We start from the raw sequence: 25,308 nt of genomic DNA, 5'->3' as shown, positions 1-25,308 counted from the left end.
CAATCGTGCAATGTGCAGCATTTTGCAATGTGAATTGTGCAACATGCAACATGCATTGTGCACCGTGCAACACGAATCGTGCAACACGAATCATGCAATGTGCACCATGCATCTTGCAAGATGAGTTGTGCAGTGTGCAACATGAATTGGGCAAGGTGGGTGTTGCAACACCAATTGTGCAACGTGCAACATCTTGCAGTGTGAATTGTGCACTCTGCATTGTGCAACAGGAATTGTGCAACATGAATTGTGCACTGTGCAACACAAATTGTGCAATGTGCGACATGAATTGGGCAACGTGGGTGTTGCAACACCAATTGTGCAACGTGCAGCATCTTGCAACGTGAATCGTGCACCGTGCAACGTGAATCGTGCAACGTGCACGACGGTACAACACGAATCGTGCACCGTGCATCTTGCAAGCTGAGTTGTGCAGCGTGCAAGGTGAATTGGGCAACGGTGGGTCTTGCAGCACCAATCGTGCAACGTGCAGCATCTTGCAACGTGAATTGTGCAACATGAATGGTGCACAGTGCATCGTGCACTGTGAATTGTGCATCGTGCAGCATGAATTGGGCAAGGTGGGTCTTGCAGCACCAATCATGCAACGTGCAACATGAATTGTGCACGGTGCATCGTGCAATGTGAATTGTGCAGCGTGCAACATGAATTGGGCCATGGTGGGTCTTGCAGCACCAATCGTGCAATGTGCAGCATCTTGCAACGTGAATTGTGCACCGTGCAACAAGAATTGTGCACCGTGCAACACGAATCGTGCAATGTGCAACACGAATTGTGCACGACGGTGCAACGTGCACGACGGTGCAACGCGAATCGTCTTGCAAGACGAGTTGCGCAGCGTGCAAGGTGAATTGGGCAGCGGCGGGGGCTTGCAGCCCCCATCGTGCAACATCTTGCAGCGTGAACCGTGCCGCGTGCCCCGTGCAAGGCGCGTCCCGCCCCGCCCCCGTGCGCGCGGCCGCTGCCGCGCCAGAGGAGGAGGAGGAGGAGGAAGGAGGCCGGCGGCCATGGACAGCTCGGGGAAGGAGCGGGAGGCCGTGCAGCTGATGGCGGAGGCCGAGAAGCGGGTGAAGGGCTCCCACTCCTTCCTGCGGGGGCTCTTCGGGTGAGCGGGGGGTGCAGGTGTGCAAAACGGGGGGTGGAAAAGGGGGTGCAGGCGTGTGAAGGGAGGGGGTGCAGGGGGAGGGGTGCAGGTGTGCGAAGGGGGGTGGAAAAGGGGGTGCAGCTCTGTGAAGGGGGGTGCAGAAGGAGGCGTGCAGGTGTGCAAAATGGGCTGGCAAGGTGTGCGAAGGGAGGGGGTGCAAAAAGGGGGTGCAGATGGGGTGCAGGTGTGTGGGGGGTGCAGAAGGAGGGGTGCAGGTCTGCAAAACGGGGGGCTGGCAAGGTGTGCGAAGGGGGGGTGGAAAAGGGGGTGCAGGTGTGTGGGGGGGTGCAGAAGGAGGGGTGCAGGTCTGCAAAACGGGGGGCTGGCAAGGTGTGCGAAGGGGGGGTGGGAAAGGGGGTGCAGGTGTGTGGGGGGGTGCAGAAGGAGGGGTGCAGGTCTGCAAAACGGGGGGCTGGCAAGGTGTGCGAAGGGAGGGGGTGCAAAAAGGGGGTGCAGATGGGGTGCAGGTGTGTGGGGGGGTGCAGAAGGAGGGGTGCAGGTCTGCAAAACGGGAGGCTGGCAAGGTGTGCGAAGGGGGGTGGAAAAGGGGGTGCAGGTGTGTGGGGGGGTGCAGAAGGAGGGGTGCAGGTCTGCAAAACGGGGGGCTGGCAAGGTGTGCGAAGGGGGGTGGAAAAGGGGGTGCAGGTGTGTGAAGGGGGGTGCAGGTCTGCAAAATGGGGGACTGGCAAGGTGTGTGAGGGGGGCTGGAAAAGGGGGTGCAGGTGGGGGGGTGCAGGTGTGCGAAGGGAGGGGGTGCAGATGGGGGGGTGCAGGTCTGCAAAATGGGGGGCTGGCAAGGTGTGCGAAGGGGGGTGGAAAAGGGGGTGCAGGTGTGTGTGTGGGTGCAGAAGGAGGGGTGCAGGTCTGCAAAACGGGGGGCTGGCAAGGTGTGCGAAGGGGGGTGGAAAAGGGGGTGCAGCTCTGTGAAGGGGGGTGCAGAAGGAGGCGTGCAGGTGTGCAAAATGGGCTGGCAAGGTGTGCGAAGGGAGGGGGTGCAAAAAGGGGGTGCAGATGGGGTGCAGGTGTGTGGGGGGTGCAGAAGGAGGGGTGCAGGTCTGCAAAACGGGGGGCTGGCAAGGTGTGCGAAGGGGGGGTGGAAAAGGGGGTGCAGGTGTGTGGGGGGTGCAGAAGGAGGGGTGCAGGTCTGCAAAACGGGGGGCTGGCAAGGTGTGCGAAGGGAGGGGGTGCAAAAAGGGGGTGCAGATGGGGTGCAGGTGTGTGGGGGGGTGCAGAAGGAGGGGTGCAGGTCTGCAAAACGGGAGGCTGGCAAGGTGTGCGAAGGGGGGTGGAAAAGGGGGTGCAGGTGTGTGAAGGGGGGTGCAGGTCTGCAAAATGGGGGACTGGCAAGGTGTGCGAGGGGGGCTGGAAAAGGGGGTGCAGGTGGGGGGGTGCAGGTGTGCGAAGGGAGGGGGTGCAGATGGGGGGGTGCAGGTCTGCAAAACGGGGGCTGGCAAGGTGTGTGAAGGGGGGTGGAAAAGGGGGTGCAGGTGGGGGGTGCAGGTCTGCAAAACGGGGGGCTGGCAAGGTGTGCGAAGGGAGGGGGTGCAAAAACGGGGTGCAGATAGGTGCAGGTGTGCAAAGGGGGGGTGCAGATGTGCAAAACGGACTGGCAAAGTGTGTGAAGGGAGGGGGTGCAAAATGGGGGGCTTGCAAGGTGCATGGGGGGGTGGAAATGGAGGGGTGCAGGTGTACGAAGAGGGGGGTGTAAAAGGGGGTGCAGATGCATGAAGGGAGGGGGTGCAGAAGGAGGGGTGCAGGTGTGCAAAACGGGGGACTGGCAAGGTGTGCGGAGGGAGGGGGTGCGAAAAGGGGGACTTGGAAGGTGTGTGAAGGGAGGGGGTGCAAAATGGGGGACTTACTTGCAAGATGCATGAAGGGGGGGGTGCAAATGGAGGGGTGCAGATGTGTGAAGGGAGGGGGTGTAAAAGAGGGTGCAGATGTGCAAAATGGGGGACTTGCAAAGTGTGTAAAGGGAGGGGGTGCAAAAAGGGGGGTGTGCAAGGTACATGAAGGGGTGCTGGTGTGCAAAGAGGGGGTGCAAAAAGGGAGTGTGGATGTGATAGGAGTGGTGCAGCTGTGCGAAATGGGGGACTTGCAAGGTGCATGAAGGGAGGGGGTGCAGAAAGAGGGGTGCAAGTGTGCAAGGCAGGGGTTGTAAAAAGGGGTGCAGTTGTGTGAAAGGGGGTGCAGAAAGGGGGACTGGAAAGGTGTGCAAAGAGGGGTTGCAGAAAGGGGGGTGCGGGTGTGCAAAACGGGGAACTTGCAAGGTACCTGAAGGGTGAGGTTGCAAAAGGAGGGGTGCAGCTGTGCGAAGGGGCAGGTTGTAAAAAGGTGCAGGTGTGCAAAGGGAGGGGCTTGCAAAATGGGGGACTTGCAAGGTGTGCAAAGGAGGGGGTTGCAAAATGGGGGACTTGTCAGGTGCCTGAAGGGTGGGGTTGCAAAAGGGGTGCAGGTGTGCGGAGGGAGGGGGTGCAAAATGGGGATGCAGGTGTGCGAAGGGAGGGGGTGCAAAAGGAGGGGTGCAGGTGTGCAAAACGGGGGACTGGCAAAGTGTGTAAAGGGAGAGGGTGCAAAAAGGGGGACTTGGAAGGTGTGTGAAGGGAGGGGGTGCAAAATGGGGGACTTGCAAGGTGCATGAAGGGGGGTGCAAATGGAGGGGTGCAGATGTGCGAAGGGAGGGGGTGCAGAAGGAGGGGTGCAGGTGTGCAAAACGGGGGACTGGCAAGGTGTGTAAAGGGAGGGGGTGCAAAAAGGGGGGTGTGCAAGGTACATGAAGGGAAGGGGTGCAAAAGGGGTGCAGGTGTGCGGAGGGAGGGGTTGCAAAAAGGGGGATGCAGGTGTGCGAAGGGAGGGGGTGCAAAAGGAGGGGTGCAGGTGTGCAAAACGGGGGACTGGCAAGGGAGCTGGGCCCTGTGCGTGGGTGCCTGCAGGGGGGCAGCCCCAGCTCCTGCCCCCCCGGCGTGGGCAAGGGGGTCCCTCGGCAGCGGGGGGGCTGTGTGAGGGCATGGGGGGGACACACACAGCCCCCCCTTCCCCACGCCGTGCCCCCCTTCCCCACGCCGTGCCCCCCGGGCGCTCCGTGGGCACAGCGGTGTGACGAGCCCGCTCAGCCTCTGCAGCTCGGGGCGCCTGCCTGTGCCCCCCCACCCCCCCAATTCCGCCTCCACGGCGGCTGCGCTCGGCTCATCCCAGCTTTATCCCGCTGGAGACCCGCGGGTAATCCTCTCACGGCCGCGGCGTCGCCAGGGTTCGCCCTGCTGAGGGCTAGCGTCCCCCCTGGCGACGGCAGCAGCACCCAAGGGCGAGGCTGGAAGCCCCCCCATCCTCCCTGGGGTCTTTTGCAGCTCTGGAGCTTTTGCAGTTCGCACCACGCTCAGGGTTTTACAGAGGATTTTTTTTTTCTGCCCAGCGGCACCGAGCCCTCGCCTCGCGGCACGGAGACCCTCCGGAGGGATGGGGTTGCCGGGGGGGAGCGACACCCCCGAAAACATACCAGCTTCCTTTTTACCAGCTCTTTTTGTTTAAAAGCAGGTATTCCTGGGGGTGTGAGAGCTGTGCCTGGAAGGGATTTGAAAAACTCGCGCTTTTGGCCACCTCAGCCTTGGCTTTTAAAATGTATTTATTATTTTAAAAAAATTTTTAAGAAAAGAGCATTTACAGAGTGATGCTGCCGTGGAGGCCTTGATGTTTCTAAATAACAGCCTAGAAAAATCTAATGCCCGCAGCCTTAAAAGCAGAAGTTTTAAAAATAAATTCCTCCCCAGCCTCCGGCAGATTAATCGGGCAGGGCGCGTTCCAGGGGCGTAATCTGGGCAGCAAATTGCTGAAAATCCTTGGCGTGAACCGGCACAGAGATTTCGAGAGGCGAATTTCTCATTTTCTTGGGCTAAAAATAGATGCAAGAAAAAACGGCTTTTAAAATGGAAGAAGAGGTGATGGGTGACTTTGCTCTTGGCATCCTCCTGGTGAAAGGGGGTGCCCAGGCCGCTGTGTGCCTGGCCAAAAGCGTTATTGCCAGCTGGGCTTCTTCCTGAAGACCTCCATTAGCTTGCACAAGTGCTTTGCTTTGTGGTTTTTGGGGTTTTTTTTTTAATGAGACTAAAAAGCTGAAAACTGTTTTGGACGCCTGGTAGGGTGTAGCGTTCCCTTGCGCCGCCTCCTTTGGCGTTAGCTCACGCAAAAGGCGGCTTTCAAGAGTGAGAGCGAGCGGTCCAAAACAAAAAAAAACCCAAAAAAACCCCACTGCCTGTGCTTAGAAATGAGACGTGGTCAGCTGCCAGGAGGAGGAAGGGAGCAAACAAGGGCAATAAGAAATGTTGTCACCTCTTGCACTCCGGCCCTTTCTGGGGTCAGCAGGACTGTGCGCTACAGAGGGCAGTAACGAGCTGCGTGAAGGAATCTATGTTTAATTAACAACAGATAATAATAATAATTAACAGGTAAATGAATCACGCGGTTCGGGGAGCCGAGTTACATGCGAAACCCAAGCAGTCAGGCTCGCGTCGCGTTGTTCTCTTGGTACCAGGAGATGCAGAGGTGCAAACCCGCTGGCGTGTCGGGGCTTGGTCCGATGAGATTTATTTATTTGTTGGGAGCCGCAGAGCGCACGCACCTCTGTGCGTTAGGCAGGCAGCGAGTTGTCTGGTGTCTCCTTAATTTTTGATTTGCTTTGTGTTCCCTATGCGACGCAGGGGTTTGTCGTGTGCTGGAGTTTGCAAGGTGTTTTTGCCGAGCGTCTCGTGAGACTCTTAGAAACCAGCTGCTCCTGCCCAAAAAGGAGGCACCCAGGTCAAAGAGCAGATGGGGGCTTGCTCCAGGCTCCAAACTCTTCAGGAACGTGCCAAAATCCTGAGCTGCCATTTCAGGAGTGGCTTTCCCTCTGCTTTTCTGTCCCTGCTTTATGCAATGAAAAACTCTGCCTCCCCTGTCTAGCAGGCGCTTGGGTATTTGGTGCCTGCCAGCTCCGCCTGCTCCCCCTTGGCGGCGGGGCTCCTGTTGGGTGCTAACCAAATTTCTCCCCGCCTCCGCCGTGTGTTGGTAATGAGCTGGGAGAGGGTCCGCGAGGGCGAGGGGCTGCCGGTCCCCCAAATCCAGCTTTCCCCTCTCTGAGCGGCGTGATGCTCGCCCCGCGCTTTAAAATGGGGGCAGTCAGCCTCGCCAAGCCCGGCGGGGCCACATCGCCCGAGCGCGCGGGGCTGCAACGCCCCAATCCTGTTTCGGGGTCAGCGTTTTGTTCCGGCACGGCATCAGGGGCTTTCTCGCTGTGTTTCAGGGGCAACACCAGGGTGGAGGAAGCCTGCGAAATGTACACCAGGGCTGCCAACATGTTCAAGATCGCCAAAAACTGGAGCGGTGAGTACAGCCCCCGCCGTTGGGGGGGCTGCGGAGGGGGTGGCTGACGCCGGGGTGACCTGCGAGTGCCCCAGCAGCTTCCTGCGAATTATCGCAGCCGAGTTTTACATCCCAGGCTGTTTCCATGGGGATGGTCCCTATGGCGATGCAGTTCCTCTGCTCTGCCCGGCCCTGCGATGATTTAAATACCGGGAGGGTGGTCAGAGCGGGGCTGACCTGAATGTTCCTCCTGTTAAATTAGGCAGGGTGCACTTTACCGTTCTAAAATGAAAGCTCGTAATTCTGCAAGCAAGCCTGCTAAAGGGGCGCTGCCCTGGCTTTGCCCTTCAGCAAGGAAATACCTTGGGGTGGGACGTCAAATCCAACAGATTGTGAGATCCCAGGGATCCCCCTTGCTGATCCCGTAGATGCAGGGCGCGGCTGGTCGCGAGCGCGCGCTGCCGAGGATGAGCGTGCAGGTAGGATGCTCCCGCTGCGCCGGGCTCAGCCCCCGGCAGAGCAGCAGTGCCTGGCCACAAACAATTTTGGGGTTCTCAACCTCTCTGGCTCCTGGGAAGCGACGTGCGCTTTGCCATTTTGCGGCGACGCCGCTCCTTGCCGGGCCGGAGGGGTACATGGGGTCGGTGTGCGTTTTTCTCTCCCAGCTGCAGGAAACGCGTTTTGTCAGGCGGCCAAGCTGCACATGCAGCTGCAGAGCAAACACGACTCGGCCACCAGCTTCGTGGACGCTGGGAACGCCTACAAAAAAGCAGACCCGCAAGGTAAGGGGAGTGAAATCCAGGATTGTTTCTCGCAAAGTTGCTTAGCGGCAGGGGAGGTGGCGCGCCGAGGCTTTCGGTAGTCACGGGGGCTGCAGGAATCCTTGCTGCGGACTATCTAAAGCCGTAATACCTCCTAGAATAATCGAATCGTTTAGGTTGGAAAAGACCTTGAAGATCATCCAGTCCAACCATTAACCTAACACTACTAAGTCCACCACTAAACCAGTTAAGGGGAGAGTAGCAACTTCATGTTTCCTGGCTTGGTGGCTGGGATATTTTTAATGAAAGTAAAAACCAAGAATCATTAAGGTTGGACAGGACCTCTAAGATCATCAGTCCAACCATCAACCCAACACCCCCATGCCCACTAAACCATGTCCTTCGGATGGTGCGAGCTAGTTGGCATCCTCTCGGTCTGCCGCGCAGACCGGCGCGCGTAGGGGTGTCATCTCTAGGTGAGCTCCGGCACTTTGGCTCTGCCGAAGCCTTTGCCGAGCTTTGGTACGCTGCAGCGCGTTGGTTGTGGAGCGCTCGGTAGCTTCCTTCCTGGTTTAGCCTGACTTTGCGGAAATCCTCACTTCTTAGGGAATATTTAAGGCAGGTCTCGGGTCTGGATCGCGATGGGATCCCTGCCCTTAGCCGCAGCCCTGTCCAGGGGTTTCTCTGGGGCAGAGGAGAGGTGGGAGGAAAACGGACCGACCTTCCATGGGATGAGGAATAAAGGATCTGGATTCTTTAAATCTGGTCGTAAAAAGCAGGGTTGTGGTTTTCTGCAAGACCTCTCATTCCCCTTACCCCAGCTGCGTGTTTGGAAACAAAGCAACCAACCCACCGGTGTTACCCATGCCTTCCAGTGCCCGCGGGGCTGAAGAAACTAACTCGGGGCTGATGCTGCTGTTTTGTAATCGTAAAACGCCCAAATTGCCTAGAAAATGGCAGCCTCTGCACGGTTATGAGATCGGCATTTTGAATTTTGCTCCGTTTGAGGACGCAGCCTGACAAACCCGGGGTACAAGTCGTTTGTATTTTGCCCATCCTAATTTTTTTGACTGTTGCCTTTCAGCGTCGGAATTTTTGCCCGGGCGAACCGGCAGGCTGTCGGTGGGATCGGGGGTGTTGGGGCCGGGTGAATCGGGATTAGATCTGCAGGTGCAAACATGCAGAGAGATGTTATATCTTCATAGAACCATAGAATTGTTTAGGTTGGAGAAGACCTTTAAGCTCATCCAGTCCAACCATTAACCTAACACTGCCAAGTCCACCACTAAACCAATTCAGGGGAGAGGAATAATTTCATGTTTCCTGGCTTGGTGGCTGGATTATTTCTTAATGAAAGTAAAAACTAGGAATCATTAAGATTGGAAAGGACCTCTAAGATCATCAGTCCAACTGTCAATGCAACACCCCCATGCCCACTAAACCATGTCCCAAAGTGCCACCTCTGCCCGTTTGTTGAACCCCTCCAGGGATGGGGACTCCCCCACCTCTCTGGGCAGCCTGTTCCAATGCTTGACCACTCTTCCCGTGAAAAAATTTTTCCTAATATCCAATCTAAACCTCCCCTGGTGCAGCTTGAGCCCATTAAGCTCCATCTTGTGGGTCTCAGGGGTTGAAAAAGGTACGTCTGTTGTTCCAGACGTACATACGTACGTGCGTGGGTAGATATTGAAGAAGCTGGTTTGTGGTCTGACGAAGAGAAACGTTGCCGAGATCTGGTTTTTGGAGGCTGGGGGGGGAGGTCTTGGGCTGGGAAGTCTGATGTGTGCTGGCTGACTTTGTTGTTTTTCCTGAACACTCATGCTGCAGAGGCCATCAACTGCTTAAATGCAGCTATCGATATCTACACCGACATGGTAAGAAGCTGCGCTGGCAGCGCGTGCAGCCACGCGCTCATAAGAGCTGCAGCTCGGGGAAACGCTGTGCGCACCGGGCGGAGGGGGAGCAGCCCCCGTCTCACCTGCGACCTCTGCCTTCTCTAGGGGCGATTCACTATCGCTGCCAAGCACCACATCACCATTGCGGAGATCTACGAGGCCGAGCTGGTAGATATTGAAAAGGTAAGGGTGCTGGGCGCTGCTGGTACCGCTCCGCAGGCACTGCGGTGGTGGCGGCTGCATTTGCTTCCCCGGCCAGAGCAGCGCTGAGCTCGGCATGGCCGATAAAGCCTGTCTCTCATCCCATGCCGGGCTTCTTTATGTAGGTGCAAGCCACCCGTAACGTGAAGTTAAGCATTAAGAGGGTGAGCGATGATTTCTCCCAGTGCGGGCCTGTGGCGGGGCAATCCTGACTCTTTGTGTGTGCCCCTCTGCTGAGCTGCGGTGCGACGGGGCTGGCAGAAACGCCTAGGTGAGAAATCTCCAGTGAAGCGGTGTTTCACATCCGAAAAGCGCTTTGGAAAAGTTGCAGGCATGGTTTTATAGCTATTTTTTCCCCAAAGGAAGCTGCTGTTACTTATAGTTCAGCACCGACCCTCTCTCATTCCTGTAACCAAGGTCCCTGAGCAGGAATCCTGCTGCACCTCAACTGGCTGCAAATCTTCCGCTTGAAGTTTGCAGAACAAAAATTCGTGGTTTCTAGGTACCATTTTCTAGACGGTCATTTGTTTCCTCAGCTCCACTTCATTGGATCCTATCTATCTCTACGAATGACTTCAGTGTTGCCCCTCCACGTGCCGCCCCGCTTAAATCAAGCCCTGCCATGTCAGGGCTGTTCTGTTAAGCGATTTATTATATAGCGGTAAAGCTGGCAGGAGCCTTGTCGCACTGTGATGGTGTGTGTTTGTGGTCGTTACCTTGAGAGTCGTGTCACCTGCATTAAACCTGCACTGGCGTTCAGGACTCTTTCACAAGTTCAGGGTCAAATTTCCAAGGGCAGCCTCGCGTTTCGAGTGCGCGGGGGATGCGCGGCCACGCCTCGCTCCACCAGAAACCCCGCGGTGCGCCGTGCCCTTTGCGCACGGAATGGAAAAGCTTTTGCGAACGCGGTCGCTGTATGCTGCCCTGGCCAAAACTCGTACTTCAGAAGCGGCATTCATGTGTGGTGTTTCTGTCCCCAGGCGATCGCGCACTACGAGCAGGCTGCAGACTATTACAAAGGAGAGGAGTCTAACAGGCAAGTGGTCTTTGTAAAAGAGTCGCAACAGGGAAGGGCTGGAGACGGGGGATTTGTCCTAGATGGCCCACCTCGCCTGCCGGCCTCTGCTAAAATGTCCCTTGGGGGATGCCCAAGTCCTGCTTGGATTTCTGTTCAAGGTTCTTACCCTGCACGCAGGCTTGTCTGGTGTGGGGTGCCCGTTTTGGGCGCAGAGGAAGCACAGAGGGGTTGAATGGTGTCTTGACACCACAGAACTGTAGAATCATTGAGGTTGGAAAAGACCTTTAAGCTCATCCAGTCCAACCATTCACCTAACACTGCCAAGCCCACCACTAAACCAATTCAGGGGAGAGTAAGAATTTCATGTTTCCTGGCTTGGTGGCTGGATTGTTTTTTAATGAAAGTAAAAACTAGGAATCACTAAGGTTGGAAAGGATCTCCAAGATCATCAGCCCAACCATCAACCCAACACCCCCATGCCCACTAAACCATGGCCCCAAGTGCCACGTCTGCCCGTTTTTTGAACCCCCCCAGGGATGGGGACTCCCCCACCTCTCTGGGCAGCCTGTTCCAATGCTTGGCCACTCTTTCCATGAAGAAATTTCTCCTAGTATCCAATCTAAACCTCCCCTGATGCAACTTGAGGCCATTTCCTCTCGTCCTATCGCTTGTTCCTTGGGAGAAGAGCCCAACACCCCCCCTCCCTGTCCCCTCCTTTCAGGCAGTTGTAGAGAGCGATCAGGTCTCCCCTCAGTCTCCTCTTCCCCAGGCTGAACACCCCCAGCTCCCTCAGCCGCTCCCCACCAGCCCTGTGCTCCAGACCCTTCTGTGCTGAGCTGAAGGTCCTTGTGCCTCTCCGTATGTTTTAATTTTGGCTGTTAAAAAGAAAATTCCCCTGATTCGCCGCTTTTGAGGCCCACTTTTATATACGCTAAGTAGCACAGGTAGTGCTGGGAGGTACCAGGGTATGGATAGTTTTGGTGGTGAGTTTTTTCCCCCCCTGCCCCAGGACACAATTCCTTACTTTAACGCTATAATTGATTGTAGCTCAGCCAACAAGTGTCTGCTGAAGGTGGCTGCCTACGCCGCGCAGCTGGAGCAGTACCAGAAGGCGATAGAGATCTACGAGCAGGTGAGGATGCGTGCTTGTCCGTCGTGTCCCTCGCGCCGGCATCAGTGCGGTTACAGCAGTCTCGGCGGTGGGGACGTGATGAGTTTTCTGCTGTAGGACTGAGTTAGCCACCGCTAAAATCTTTAAAGGCTTCCCTACACATTGGGTGTTTCAGGTCTGGTTGGGGGTGGTGAAAGGTTTTCTTGTTTAAATGGTGCTGCAGATTGGCTGGGAGGTGCGAATTAGAGAAAATCCTGAGCCGAAAATGTCTTGAAAATGAAAAGCAGGTCAGTGTGTCAGCTCACAAAATTGCCGTGGCCTAGAAGCTCCCAATCTTACTTATTTCAGGGCTGATTATGCCTTTACAAGACACGGTTTGCTCCTTTGCTTTTAAGGGCTGCTTTAACTTACCAAAGGTATTTTTTTTCCCTGCATTCTGTTGTTTGTAGAGAAAGGCTGGGGGAAGGAAATCTGTAATTACACTTGTGGTCGTATTTACAAACGTGTTTGGCAGAAAATTCCCCCCCCCCCCAAATTTGTAAACTTGATTGCTCTGCCTTTGTACCGGGTATTTAGCTGGGCATACTTGCCGCGCTGCTTTCGTGCTTCTGGAGGGTGAATAGCGGAGCAGGTTTCCACCCAGCCGACTCGCTTTCTGCGTCGGGCAGGAGGTACCGAGGTGCCAGCGTGGCACCCCCGAACTGGCACGGTGGCTCCCTGGGAGGACAGGCTGCGCTCTCGCAGCTGCCTGCGGGTTCCTGGCCTCACTTGGGAGTCATTAAAATCTGTCTGCCTTCCCGGTAGCTTTTTGTGCAGACGCTGGCATTTTTTCCGCGGTCTTTATTCGCGTGGTGGTGCTGTGTGTAATTTTAACCAGCCGTCCTGTTTTTAATTGCGTTCTTAGTGATGCAGTTTTCTTTCCCAACTCTAATAATATCTTCTTGTGCCTAGGTCGGGACTAACACGATGGATAATCCTTTGCTCAAGTACAGCGCGAAAGAGTATTTCTTCAAAGCTGCTCTGTGCCACTTCATCGTGGACGAGCTGAACGCGAAGGTCAGTGGGCTCGGAGCCATTATCCCAAACTTTCCGCCTCCCTCTTAATCAACCTTTGCCGGCTGGGACGCCTTCCTGTGTCCCCAGGGATTCGCGTGGCCATTGTGCAGACTGAAGCTTGAAGTGCCGTTGTGTCTAACTGGGTTTACTGCGAATGCTTGCTCTTGGATTTACTGTGAACACTTTCCCAAGCGCTCTGTGTGTTTTTAGGGCTGGAAGGCAAAAAAGCCCCGAAATACAAAGCAGGTAGTTTTGTGTGAAACGAGTGTAAGGGTCGTCTTCTCTCTTTCAGCTTGCACTTGAGAAATACGAAGAAATGTTCCCAGCGTTCACAGATTCACGGGAGTGCAAGCTATTGAAAGTGAGTACAGCCAGTATTAAAAGCATAGTCGTGCTTGAAAACTGGGAAGTGAGCAAAGGCAGTATTTAGTCACGCTGGAAAATGCGTACAGCCCTTTACTCTGTGCTTTTTCACCTCGCTGTAGTTTTGTTCATTTATTCGAACGTTTTAGAGGAGATCAGACTCGCTTTGCATTGGGTTTACACCAGGCTTGTGGACGCAGCTGCAGCAGAAAGATGATTATTCTAACTTAAAACAAAAAAACCCCAAACTATTTTTGTGTTTGTGGCGGGTGGTTTGAGTAGGGTGCGAAGGTGCCGCTGCTGGACACGTGGGTGCCCGTGCAGAGGTCCCCTCTCTCCCAGGGACACGCAGTGACAGAATATTTTCTCTTTTTCTTTTTTTTTAAATGGTGTTCTAGAAACTGCTGGAAGCCCACGAGGAGCAAAACTGCGAGGCATACACCGAGGCTGTAAGTAGTCACGAATTTGCGGCAGTGCGCTCGCAGGTGGCGGGTTGTTCCTTTTTTTTTTTTTTTCCCCCCAATCTTTTTTTGGGGTGTGTGCGCTGTTAAGCATTGGGTAACTGGGCAAAACACCGGGCACGTGGCTGCTCAACTATCCCGCCACGAACCGCGCGCAGGGAGGCCGGGCGTTGGCAGCGCTGCTTCTAGCCTGGGCTCCGGCGGGTCCCAGACGGAACGCTTCGGAAGGACGCGGTTATCATGGGAGGGCAGCAAAGAGCCTGCCTGCTTCTCCTCCAGCCCCTTTCGGGGTTTGAAGTCTGCTGTGGGGTTTGGGAGAGATTTTTCCTTTTCCCCTTTCCTTTTCCCCTTTCCTTTTCCCCTTTCCTTTTCCCCTTTCCTTTTCCCCTTTCCTTTTCCCCTTTCCTTTTCCCCTTTCCTTTTCCCCTTTCCTTTTCCCCTTTTCTTTTCCCCTTTTCTTTTCCCCTTTTCTTTTCCCCCTTTTCTTTTCCCCTTTTCTTTTCCCCCTTTTCTTTTCCCCTTTTCTTTTCCCCTTTTCTTTTCCCCTTTTCTTTTCCCCTTCCTTTCTTCCCCTTTTCTTCTCCCTTCCTTTTCCCCTTTCTTCCCCTTTTCTTTTCTTCTCCTTTTCTTTTCTTCTCCCTTTCTTTTCCCCTTTCTTCCCCTTTTTCTTTTGTTTTCCTTTCTCCCCTTTCCCCTTCCACCTTCCCCTCTTCCCCCCTTAGCCCCTTCCCCTCTTCCACCTTCCCTGTTCCCCCTTTCCCCCATTCTCCCTTCTCCCCTTTCTCCTCCTCTCCTCTCTCCTTTTTCTTTTCCCCTTTACTCTCCTTTCCCCTTTCCCCCCTCCTTTCCCCCAGGAAGACTAGACATTTTAAAAGACCACACTTGGAGAGCTCCAGAGTGCTGCTTCTGCAGCAGTCTCATTTGCTCCCTAATATCTTGGTTTAAACTGGTTTTTTTTTTTTTTCTCCCCCAACAGGTTAAAGAATTTGATTCGATATCGCGGCTGGATCAGTGGCTGACAACCATGCTGCTCCGCATCAAGAAGTCCATCCAAGGCGAAGGGGACGGGGACCTGAAGTGACTCGCTCGTGGTACCTGTGGCACGCAGCCCACGTAACCTGTTCTTGCGTTCCAGCCAAGGACCACCACGGGATACGACGCCCGGCTTCATTTTGTTGCTTACGAATCCGATGACTTGTGTGTTTCTTTAGTGTCCTGCTCTTTGTCGTGACAACAGGGGTAGATGAGAAGCGATGCTCCGGGTAGCGCTGGCAGAGCTTTGAGGCGAATGAAGCGCTTCTGGCAGAAACCCTGCCTTGGTTTTGTTAGCCGTGAACCCAAAGGCTGCACTTGCAAAACTACTACTTTTTTTTTTTTCTTTTTCCCCCCGTGCTGTTCTGTCTTAAGGCTCTGTACCATCGATTCCAGCATGTAAATACTTTGTCCGTGCCAGTACAGTGCAAATAATTGCTTCTGATCTGTTGCTGTGTTGTTGCCGTTTTCTGTTTCTAAATGGACCTCTGTCAGATAACACTTGGACCTTGTGTTTGGGTTTGTTTTGTTTTTTTTTAAATGATTGAGCTGTTTTTTAACGGTGCTAGTGAAAGGCTTTGTGACTCGTAGGCACAGTATGCACGTGTGTGTATACATCCTATACAGATACATGTGTGCACGTCTAAACACAGAACCCACCCTGACCTCGTCGTGCGAGGGGACAGGAGTGCTTAGGTTGGTGGCAGCCCTCCGGCCAGGCGGCGCAAGTAGACCTAGTTCACGGTGTATTTTGTATTTCAGAGCTAAATATAAAATAGGTAAGGGTCTTCTATATTTTCTTGGATCTATTTTTCCACTTTTATTTCGTGATGCACCCCATCCCTCCTACCCCAAGATGACCTGACCCGAGTAATAATCTATTTTTCTAACTTTTCGTTTCCACGAACTCCCGCTGCTGTCTCCACTGCTTGTGTGTGCCGGGCAGCGCCCGTTCGTTTCTGACCTCTTTGCTGTTGTGACGTGCAGAGGTGTTGGCCGAGACATTGACGTTAGGCAGAAACCTTGTTTTAGTTGTCCGGGTGACGGCTGAACGGAGCTTGCTTTGGGAAAGGGGTAGACGCGTTTGAAAATGCCTGCGGTGGTTTTAGAAGCATGTTTTAAAATGGCTGTGACCCAGGCTCTTTGTGCGATGCTTCGTTTGACTACAGATTATTAAGGTACCTATTATTTTACGTGTATTTATTAAGAAGGACTTGGGAGCCCTATGCAATTTGACATGCAAGTATTTCTCTGCAGTGAAGGGATTTTCAGCTGCACTACCCACTTGTCAAGAATGACAAAATAATTAATTGCTTTGGCACAGCTGCTGTTGAAGCAGGGCCCTCATCCACAGCTAGAGCAGGAATATCATGGCGGCTTCGGCGGGCGCAGCGTGGTCTCTGCCTGTTGTTTCTCTTGATGAAGCGGTCGTCTCTGCTCGTATTCTGGCAGCCAAAACGCTGGCTTTCACGCTTCGGTTTTAATACAGGTATTTGAGTCGAAGACATTTTGGCTTATTGGTCTAAGGGGTTTACTTCTGTTAGAGCGGTACTTTCATCTCTACCACTGACTTAGGAAAAAGAAAACCAAAAAAGGCTCCTGGTACATGCCACATTTTTTTTCGTTGCTGTTTTCCTGGCTGATCTCACTGGTCACGTAATTTCTGTAGGACGCACAGAAAGGTCTAACTTGATAGAAAAGACCCATGAGCTGTGCAGAACCGGCAAGGTGAGTGTGTTAAAAAAGCCTGGCTGGCTGATGCTCTTTCTTCCAAGCAGCTTCAGTTTCTTCACTCCCCAGACAGGTTTTTAAGGCTACCGCTCACCATCAACCTCTGTCCGCATCAAACCCCTCACTTAAACCTAGGCCGCCACATGTCGTGTGTGTTTTTCCGCAAACTTGGCAGAGAAATACTTCCCATTCCGTTTAGCGTGCGGTCCCGAGACGCTCCGAGAGACGGCTGCACGCCTCAGCTCACCAGAAACGAGGACTGACGGACGTTTTCCCAGGCTTCGCATTCCGGCACCGGAGTCCTTCGCGTGCTTGCGTCACCTCCACTGGGCAGAGAAAATACTGGGCTTAGGACGCGGTTAATGTGGTAGGTGGATGATCTCCTCGCTGAAGCTGGCTTAGCTGCAGATTCGCTCTCGTTTTGGACAAGAGGGCCCAAAGATGTAAGTGCTGTGAGCTTACCCACGTTAGGAGGATGGGGTTGGAACCATTTTTGGTTAATTTACCTGTTTCCTTAGACCCATCGTATTGACGGGTTTGTCTTGACTGCTGTCCAGCACCTTTGGAGCCTTGGTGAGGGGTGCCGAGGCACAGGCTGCGAGTTTTACTTTTCCTGGCGTCACGCAGAACCGAGGCGAGCGTTTTCCACCTTTCTTTTTTCGTTTGCTCGCTTTCCCAGTTGTCAGTATTATACGCAGTTGTGATAAAACGCGCAGGGAGCTGGTGGAGCAGAAGACCGTACCTGTGGGGTTGCGTGGTCTGTTGCTGCGCTCTGGAGTAATATCATTAAAATACAAACATTAGTTCTGTGTACGTAGGCTGCAGCATGTCCTCCGGTGTATCCGTGGTAAATTGTGACAGTTCTAAAATGACAATCTGCCACTGCTGTATTCCCCCCGCCCCAGTACACAACTCTGTACTCTAAAAAATTCTGAGTGAAACGGCCTTAGCAAGAATATAATGTTCTGTGTGAATCTGTACATTAATAAAGTGAAAATCATGAATGTTAAGTAGCGGTAAAATGTTCTTTTCCTGGAAAATGCTGGAGCCTGCGGTAAAGCCGCGGGGTGTGGCGATAAAAGCCAGCGTGCGCGGCGCCGCCCTTGTGAGGTCGGCGACCTGTTAAGGGTGAACGCTCGTACAGGAAAGCACAGGCTAAAGGTTTTAGAGTGACCGTCACACCGCTTAATTGCCTGGGGTACCACGTGTTACCTGTAGGAAACGGGAATGTCCCGAAGTGTCGCGCTTCCTGTTTTTTTCAGGCGTGTTTCTGAAGTGCGAGGTAAGCTCCGAGAAACCCATCCCGATGCGCGGAAAGGCAAGGCGTAGCGCGGGCTGTCACCGTGCTCTGGCAGGGCCTGAGGAAGAGGAGCGGCACCCCCCAGCTTCAGCCCTGCAGCGGAGCGGCGGGAGGGCGTACCCCGCGCTTGGCGCATTCCCAGCATGTTCGATAGGGTCAGCGAGTCACTGGAGGGGTCGGTCTTAGGATTTTAATATTTTAATAAGAACAGTTCATATGAGTTAACTCACTCCCGTACATTCCTGGAGTACAAAAGTTTCCCTGGCTACAGGTCCTAACGCTCAGTCTTTAAATATTATATCTACAAACGCTTTACATCGGTCATTGGGAATCCTAAGCTTCAACAGGAACATCGTGCTTGAATAAATATTTCAAATATAACCTCTCGGAAACGTTCTCTTTTAAAAAAAAATTCTATAGATTTAAGTTATGATTCCGTGGTAACGCGTCGGATGTCCCTTTAAGGTTCAAAAATAGCTCTGTGCCGCGGTTTGGGTATCGTTATTGCTTTGCCAACCCCTAAGCCTTAGAACGGGCCCTGACCAGGCGTGATTGTGCTTACCTTGACGCTACCGCAATCTTTCAGAAAGTTTGTTCTCACAGCTTCAGCTGAGAAAAGTTTCTGTGGAAATATATTAAAAAAAAAAAAAACCAAACCCACCACACAACAGAAATGCAAAACGGGAAAAGGAATGAGAAAAAGCTCCAGATTTGTACATGGTGGCACTGGGAATCTGGTCCCGCATTGGCAGTGTTAACCGCACCACCGAGCTGCTGTTGATTTACGGCCGCTCCCAAAACCCAGAGCCATCCCGGTCAGATGTTTCTTTGTCAGCGCCAACTATTCCAAAGGTTCCTTCCCTGCCCAGGGAAAACCCTCCCAGGTACTCCTGTGAGGCTGACGCGAGGTCAGCGGAAGGAACTTTCTCCTTCCAGTTCAGCTTCGGGTGTCAGCAAAGGCGCCTGAGCTTCCGAAAACGCTTAACCCTGGACAGAAGCTCGGGTTTGCCTGTGCAACAGCTTTCCCAGCTGCTGGCCGTGAGCGGGGAGAACAGGGGCCGTATTCCCTGGGGAAGGGGAGGAGACCTGAAGGAAACTGCCCTGCTAGAAGCGGTGCTAGGGGCGGCTGCGTGAGGCTGCGCTTTGGGCTGAAGGGAAGTCACGCTTGGGACCCTTGGGCCCTCTGCTGACTTTGTCACCTTGCCTTAGTTAAAACTAACAAAAAAAAAAAAAAAAAAGGCGCGGTGCCAGGGCTGTTCTACTAAAATTTAGCAGCAGATGCGAATTGGGAAAAGCCTCTGAACTCTTTAAGTTTATTCATCGCTTACATTCTTAAGGCCTGCCTCTTAACGCCACGCTGGGGGAAGTTAGACACTAGCCTAGAACTGCCGGCCAGGCTCCAACGCAGTCTCACAGACAAAGTATTCACAGTGCGTGAAATAAAGGCCTAAATCCCTTGAAGGGCCCAGCCTGTTTTTCACTTATTTGCATCTTTTTATCCCTTTAGTCGCACGAACCCCGCCTGCCTCCCGTTTGTGACTGAATTTACCTCTGCAGGCTCTTGCACTGGTGGAATCAGCTCTAGCAGCTCGCCAGCAAAACAGTAACTTTTCCCACCGGAGTATTACTTAATTTAAAAGTAGGGCTGCAGTTCAGAGCAACGGTGACATTTCAGTGGTGGTGGAGAGAAGAGCACTGCTGCCCTATCTGGAGCAGCAGAAAACGGTTTAGAAGTTCACGGGCAAATTGCAATAAGCTGTGGCTCTACCCTCACTTCCCCAGCACAGCTGAAATATGACTTTTCAGAGACATTTTTACAAGAGATGTTTTCGTCTCTTAACTGCCAAGTTACATGCAAGCTGGAGCAGCTGGAAGGTGAATACTGACCGAATGCAAGTGTCAAACAGCACTGGGTCTCGCCAAAATGTAAAAATACCACCACCGCCACCTGTACGGCCACAGCACTCGGCTCCCGCTTGCCCATTTTGCAACTAGAGAATTGAAACTCCTGGAATGAAAACTCTACGTCTTCCTGAAGCTTGCTCCCACTCCTCTTCCCAAGGAGCGAGCTGGCTCACTGGCTGGATCTTTGGCAAAAGCAGAGAGAAACCAACATTTCCTGAAAAGCAATTTAGTAAAACTTCATTTTATGTACGAATTTCCACTAGGGAAAACGCAATTCGTTTCACTAAGCTACTAGGCTGAGAAACACGACGTCATTTCTCTTGATTGTACGCATGTCATCAGATCGACTGGAAATCAAACCCGCACCGTCTTTATAACCTATCTGAATATAGGTACCGACGCGCGCTGCAGGCCTGCTAGAGCCAACAAGCTGAACTACAGCCTCTTTATTTGTAGGGAATAAAACTTCCTGGGATTTCTGCCTCCTTTCCCCCACGCCGTTGTGGCGTTACTCTGCCCTACCCTCAGGAGATGGAGCTGTACACGCTGTAGGCGGATAATGCATTTTTTTTTTCTGAGGAAATTCTGGAAATCCAGTGCATGTCTTTCACCGCTAGCCCTGCTTCTTTGTAATAGCTTCCCCCAGTTCCCTCAGCGGGTTATTGGCAAAGTCAAAGGACTACACAACGGGCGCAGCTTCAGCTGGATTTGTAAATACTGAATCATTCCATATTCACCAGAGCATGAAGCTGCGGCTGAATAGAGTCCGTCTGTGTATGCAGCACCGTCAGCTCGCTTAAAGTGGTCGCTATAAGGGCTTCCTGGGGTCCCGGAGTCCCGTCCGACTTACAGTCTGTTCCCGCGGCAGAACCGCTGTTGTGCAGCGCAGTCACGCTCCCCGGGACGGCAGTCAAGTTTTGATAGTGGCCGTTTTCAGAGAAAGACAGCAGCTTCTCTGGTATTTTAGGTGACACGTCGTATTCTTCGTCGGGAAGCTCCGTTTTGTGACCTTCGTCGTTCTTAGATGCTCCTTCAACAATGACAAGGAAGGACTTCCAGGGCGTGTTTTTATCGTGTATCTGGGGAAAAAAAAAAAAAAAAAAAAAAAAAAAAAAGCCCAAAAACCAGAAGGTTGAACATGTGATGACTGTCCGGGAGGCAAAAGCTTGGACCCAGCACACACCCGACTCTGGTAGCAAAGCGCTCTCTTCCCATCCCACGTAACTATCCCCAAACTAGGTCAGTATACGTGCATGCACTAATCTCTGTCCCTGGTGAGCTTCCCGTTTCCACAAAGCATCTAACGGCTCCAGCAGCGAGCCTGGCCCAGACAATTCTCCTGCCACTTGCACGGGAAGATACTCAGAGGTCACAAAATAAATCTGCGGCTGACAGTCCTCAGGCGTGACCTACATGGGCTCCATAATCCACACGGGATTAAGAACGGCCGCACAGACTCGGGCCTGAACACAAAGCGTTGGAGTATTGCAACGCCATGTCAGAGAGAGGACGATGCGCTAAACCTGAACAAAAACCGGACAGGGAGTCCCCTCCAGGCCTGGACTGCTCCGTACGTGGCCATGGAGAAGGCTGTTGGGCTACGAGGCAGCGGAGTGACGGATTCTTACCGAAGTGTGCCGTCGGAGGGTGGACTTGTCCGTGAAAGTCCGGCCGCAGGCGTTGCACATGAAGGGCTTCTCGCCGGTGTGTATCCGATGGTGACGCTGCAGCGCGTTCAGCTGCGTGAACTGCTTGCCGCACTGGTCGCAGCAGTAGGGTCGTTCGCCTGAAAGCAGAGCGCGGCGTTAAAGCGGGGACGTCGGGGCATTACGAGTGCCGCTCACTGGGGAACCCCAGCGACCCCTGCGCTCCGCGGAATGCTAAGGCACGCACAAGCGTCTTCAGCAAAAACCCAAGATGTTTTCAGAGTTCTTACAGCTGGGTACGTTTTGACACATCTGAAGGAAGCAGATGCTTACAGAGTAAGGGCTAGACCCACAGCCCGCATAAATGCACAACCACTGAAGCCTCCACGTTTTTTTTTTTTTTAACGCATATTTTCCATCAGCAACTAAAGTCCTGTCCCAGAATACAAGTTTTCCTATTTACAAGGTACACCCTGCGAGCATCAATAACCAGAGCTGCTCATGACCACTAGGTTCTCTCCAAATACGTCATAAACTGTCTTCCTGCAGTCACTGTACGAAGCACTTTTTGAAAAAAGCACATTTACTCCTTCCTTGGCTAAGATAGGAAAAGGGATACCAAAAAACTTTCTGACAGATGCAAGTGGTGTCACAGGAAAAGAGATGACATTCCAGAACAGGAAAAAAACCCCTTAGCATCAGCGCTGCCGTGCCGATGTCCCCTGCTCCCCCTGCAGTAACGCCACGCTAGACCCACAGATGCGGGAAGTGAAGAGCGAGCAAGGCACGGCAGCCAAACAAGAATGTTGTTAACAGAGAATAGTGGCAAGGACACTTCCTACGGGGTGGCGCTGGATAAGAAAGCGCGGTATTTATTACACATGAGTATTTGCAACCTGCTGTACTGCTGAATAACGCAGACTTTGAGAGAGCGGATAAGAAAACTTAAGAGAGAAAGCATGTCTAAGGTTCCACGGGAAGGATGGAATTTAGAGCTAGCGCTGGGAAGAAACCAGAGCGCTGTCCCTCTGGAGAGGCAGAGTAAGAGATTTAAAATGGAAAGAAATGCTAAGGTTGCTAAGAGGGAAAGTGACTGTTCTGTCCTTCCACGCTGACACAAAGCCTAGGTGACACCGACAGCACCATCTGACAGTCAGTTACTGCGCCTGTGGCCACTGATTTCTACTCAAAAAAAACCAGAGGCGCAGATGGGAATAAAACAGACACGGAAGAGCAACTCCAAGCAGGAGAGAATGCAAACACGGAAGGCGGGCAAGCAGACGAAAACGAGATCAGCACTCCAGAGTGCTTCGCTCAGAGCTAAAATAGACATAGTTCCACGGTCACTAACAACACTAATAATCCTGGCAGCGTTGTTAACAACACCTGCATAGCTCTTGGAAGTATTTCAGAGAATTGCTGTAACTCAGGGCGTTACACAGGGAGCAACAGAAGGCAAGTGGATGAAAGAACACGCTGCATCGAGAATCAAAACGTGCACGCGGGGCAGGAATTAAAGTACTGGGAAATCCTGGTTGAGAAATTCCTTCTCTGAATTATGCAACTGTGAGGTCTACGTCTTTAAATTGTGGTGGTTTGTTTCAAACAAAAAGAGCACCTCCTACCTGTGTGAACTTTGATATGCTGGTAAAGCGAGTTCCTCTGTGCAAACGTTCTGAAGCAAACTTCACATTTGAACGGTTTGGATCCAGTATGGATTCTGTTATGGTGTTTCAAGTACTCCTTCGAGGCAAAGCTCTTCCCGCACGTTTCACACATGAAAGGCCTTTCCCCTACAGCAAGGGTGGAAAAGGAGAATTAAACCGACGGAGCGTTTGAGACCGCTATTAAACATCGCACGCAAAAACAGAACGCTGCTCGACACAAACGCCAGCCTCACAAAAGGATCTGAGCAGGCCACGGTGCCAGCAGCGATCTCTGCGTAAGGCACGGAGCTTTCCTGCGGGAAATCCGCACAAAACCCTGCGAGCGCCAGGGCAACCACGCCGATCCAACCAGACACCGATAGCTCTACACGGTGTATGAAAAGCCCGGGGAGATCTGCAGCTGGCAGTCTTCTCAGCAGCTCGGGAGTATTCTGGCTTACTCTCATCATGAACACAACGCCGCGTGCCTCTGGTGAAAGGCCTCCACCTGCAAGCAGCCGATTTTAGTTATACGCGTCTCGAAAAGCCGCCTTGGAAGCGTATTAGATTTCACTGTAATTTAATGTTTTCCGCTATTCACGGTTAGTTACAAGTTACCAGCAGAAGGCAGGCCGTTTTAAGGCGGTCAATTAAGAGATGCAAAAGTACCACACGCAACTAGCGGGTGGAACGAAGGGTCAACTCAGAACACCAATTTCCACCACGAAGGATAGCCGGGAGAAGGACAAGGGCTTTTAAAAAGATCAGAATAAGCCAAGACAACTGTTTTATATTCCTTGGGCTAACTGTTCCAGACTTAGAGAGAAACCATTTATCTCTTAAGAATTCAACTGGATCTTTTACTGATGACAGCTCTTTGGATATTGAAGATTTCAGCGCGCTTCAGACGCTGGCTCCCAGACAGATGGGAACTCCTTTTCTCTTTAATCACCTCCTTTTACTCTCTCCACTGTCCCCCTATCCGCCTAAGGAACCTTTCTCAGTAAAATTGTGTCTAGGGATGAGAATATCTGATTTTATATTGAAAAAAACCCCAACAAAAAAAAAAGCGCATTTTCTAAACAAAAATAAGATCTCCTGGTTTCACAGCAGGCCTCCTCCTACACGTAGTACCTTGCAAAAGCAAGCCTTACCTGTGTGACATCGTTTGTGATATATAAGCATGTGATTCTGAGTGAACCTGGCACCACATTCATCACAGACAAAAGGTTTTTCACCAGTATGGATTCTGAAATGAGAAAGCAACGTTAAAGCACCGCGGTAGAGCTCTTTCCTGTGCAGCACAACGCAAGCTGTCTTTACTTTGCGGCTGGAGCGACTGTTAACGCCCACGCAAGGTTTTAGCGTCTTTTAGAAACACCTTCAGCTGGGCCAAACTCTGCATGGTGGTTTCTGCGGTGCTGCTTTTATTGCTCGATCACGCACGCGCTGTGTGATCAAGGCCCAGATCCAGAAATTTCTTTAGGGGAAAACCAAATTTTTCAAGGTAAAAATTAAGTTTAGAAAACTTGTACCCAGATAAGACAGGCTGAAAGAAAAATGTAACCATCTTTTGGGACCTGAAATAAAGCGGGTATCTTTATATTGCTGACACTATTAATAAAATATTCCACAACAGAACGCGAGTGATGTGTTCCCTGGCATGCTGCTCTCGCAGGGCCATCGAGTCAAGTCGCTGGCTACTCTGGAACAAGAGGCACCCAAGGAGCGGAATAAAAAGATGCCACTTTCATACGGTCATTTTTCTGGCTGTCACCTCAAGCCTGCAGTGTGATCTCCCGGGGGAGGCTGCGTGCACGGGAAGGGCAGATTACAGAATTGCTGCCTGGGCCAGTTTATTCTAGCTTAAATTTTTGCGCCCATGCACGCTTCAGGACTCTTGAATAGCGCCGCAGGAACACAGCCAACAGAGGCCAGTTTTCCTGGTGCTACGCATCAACAGGAAGAACACAGATGTAAAAGAAAAAATATACAAAAAGATGAGAAATTCTCACCACAGACTGTTCGCAATACACAAGTTAGGACAGCACTGAGTTTCCAGCGTTCCACAAGCTCACTGAACAGCCGTAGTGGTACACAATGGAGGAGAAACTCCACTGATGCCAAAACCTCAGTTTTTCTAAGCAGCGCAAAGCAGTTACTTGTGGCTAGGAAAGGACACCGTGATGAAAGAGAGATGCCATACAGCTGCATCATAAATAACACCGTAGGAGCACTCCAGCAAAAGTTATGCTGCTGGATGTGCTGCCTACCCCTGGGAGCAAAGCCACCGGCTTCAAAAGGGGCAGCGAACCAAAGCAGTGGTTAGCAAACCCTTCTACCTTGCAGGAAATGCCACCTAGGAATTCGCTGACACTACCGCATTCTCTTTTTTGGGTCTGAGCAGTGGTACTTTGGGGTATTTCTTCTATCCCTCCTTCTCCACGCTTACTCCCTGGCTATCACCTGAGCTTCGGCTGCAGATGACTGCTTTGGTAGACTGATAAAAGCCGGCTAAAGCCCTTAACAGCTAGAATTTTTGCCTTGATAAGAACGTCTCTTCCCAAGAACTTTCAAGACCATGCGCTCGCACCTCCGCCTTTGAGGCTCGCTGCAATATAAGCGCTACAACAGCTTTCACGGGCTCCGTGTGGGTGCCTTCGGTGCTTCGCTCACCTCCAGATGC

The 25,308-nt window shown here is 52.4% G+C and overlaps 2 protein-coding genes across 12 annotated transcripts in view; one reads left to right on the top strand and one right to left on the bottom strand.

The window, feature by feature from the left end:
* Nucleotides 1–1,028: 1,028 nt before the first annotated feature.
* Nucleotides 1,029–14,457, top strand: NAPB (NSF attachment protein beta). Of its 3 annotated transcripts, none has more exons than XM_075706757.1 (11): nt 1,029–1,126; nt 6,438–6,517; nt 7,162–7,278; nt 9,085–9,131; nt 9,258–9,335; nt 10,334–10,389; nt 11,419–11,503; nt 12,434–12,538; nt 12,831–12,899; nt 13,300–13,350; nt 14,339–14,457. In XM_075706757.1, the coding sequence occupies exons 1-11, from the start codon at nt 1,029–1,031 to the stop codon at nt 14,441–14,443; spliced, it is 891 nt and encodes a 296-aa protein (XP_075562872.1). In that variant the 3' UTR covers nt 14,444–14,457. The 3 variants fall into 3 exon arrangements, with proteins under 3 accessions (XP_075562872.1, XP_075562873.1, XP_075562874.1); XM_075706758.1 differs by having other exon boundaries at nt 7,150–7,278; XM_075706759.1 differs by lacking the exon at nt 7,162–7,278.
* A 1,957-nt stretch (nt 14,458–16,414) lies between these two features.
* Nucleotides 16,415–25,308, bottom strand: part of GZF1 (GDNF inducible zinc finger protein 1) — a 15,622-nt gene continuing 6,728 nt past the window's right edge. For 4 of the 9 annotated variants that reach the window (XM_075706750.1, XM_075706751.1, XM_075706749.1 and 1 more), the window contains exons 3-7: nt 23,777–23,871; nt 22,602–22,769; nt 20,959–21,116; nt 20,068–20,409; nt 18,075–19,544 (exon numbers count right to left, since the gene is read on the bottom strand). In XM_075706750.1, the coding sequence (XP_075562865.1) occupies nt 19,500–19,544; nt 20,068–20,409; nt 20,959–21,116; nt 22,602–22,769; nt 23,777–23,871 (808 nt within the window). In that variant the 3' untranslated portion in view covers nt 18,075–19,499. Of the gene's footprint in view, nt 16,452–16,631; nt 16,898–17,337; nt 17,484–17,658; nt 18,048–18,074; nt 19,545–20,067; nt 20,410–20,958; nt 21,117–22,601; nt 23,131–23,776; nt 23,872–25,308 lie in introns of those variants that run through there. The other 5 variants (XR_012830902.1, XM_075706752.1, XM_075706753.1 and 2 more) reach the window with 5 other exon arrangements.

Source organism: Pelecanus crispus, chromosome 3 (assembly GCF_030463565.1).
Source record: "Pelecanus crispus isolate bPelCri1 chromosome 3, bPelCri1.pri, whole genome shotgun sequence".
Lineage (NCBI taxonomy): Eukaryota > Metazoa > Chordata > Aves > Pelecaniformes > Pelecanidae > Pelecanus > Pelecanus crispus.
The sequence above is the reverse complement of the archived record's forward strand: the minus strand, read 5'-3'. Positions and strand labels throughout refer to the sequence as shown.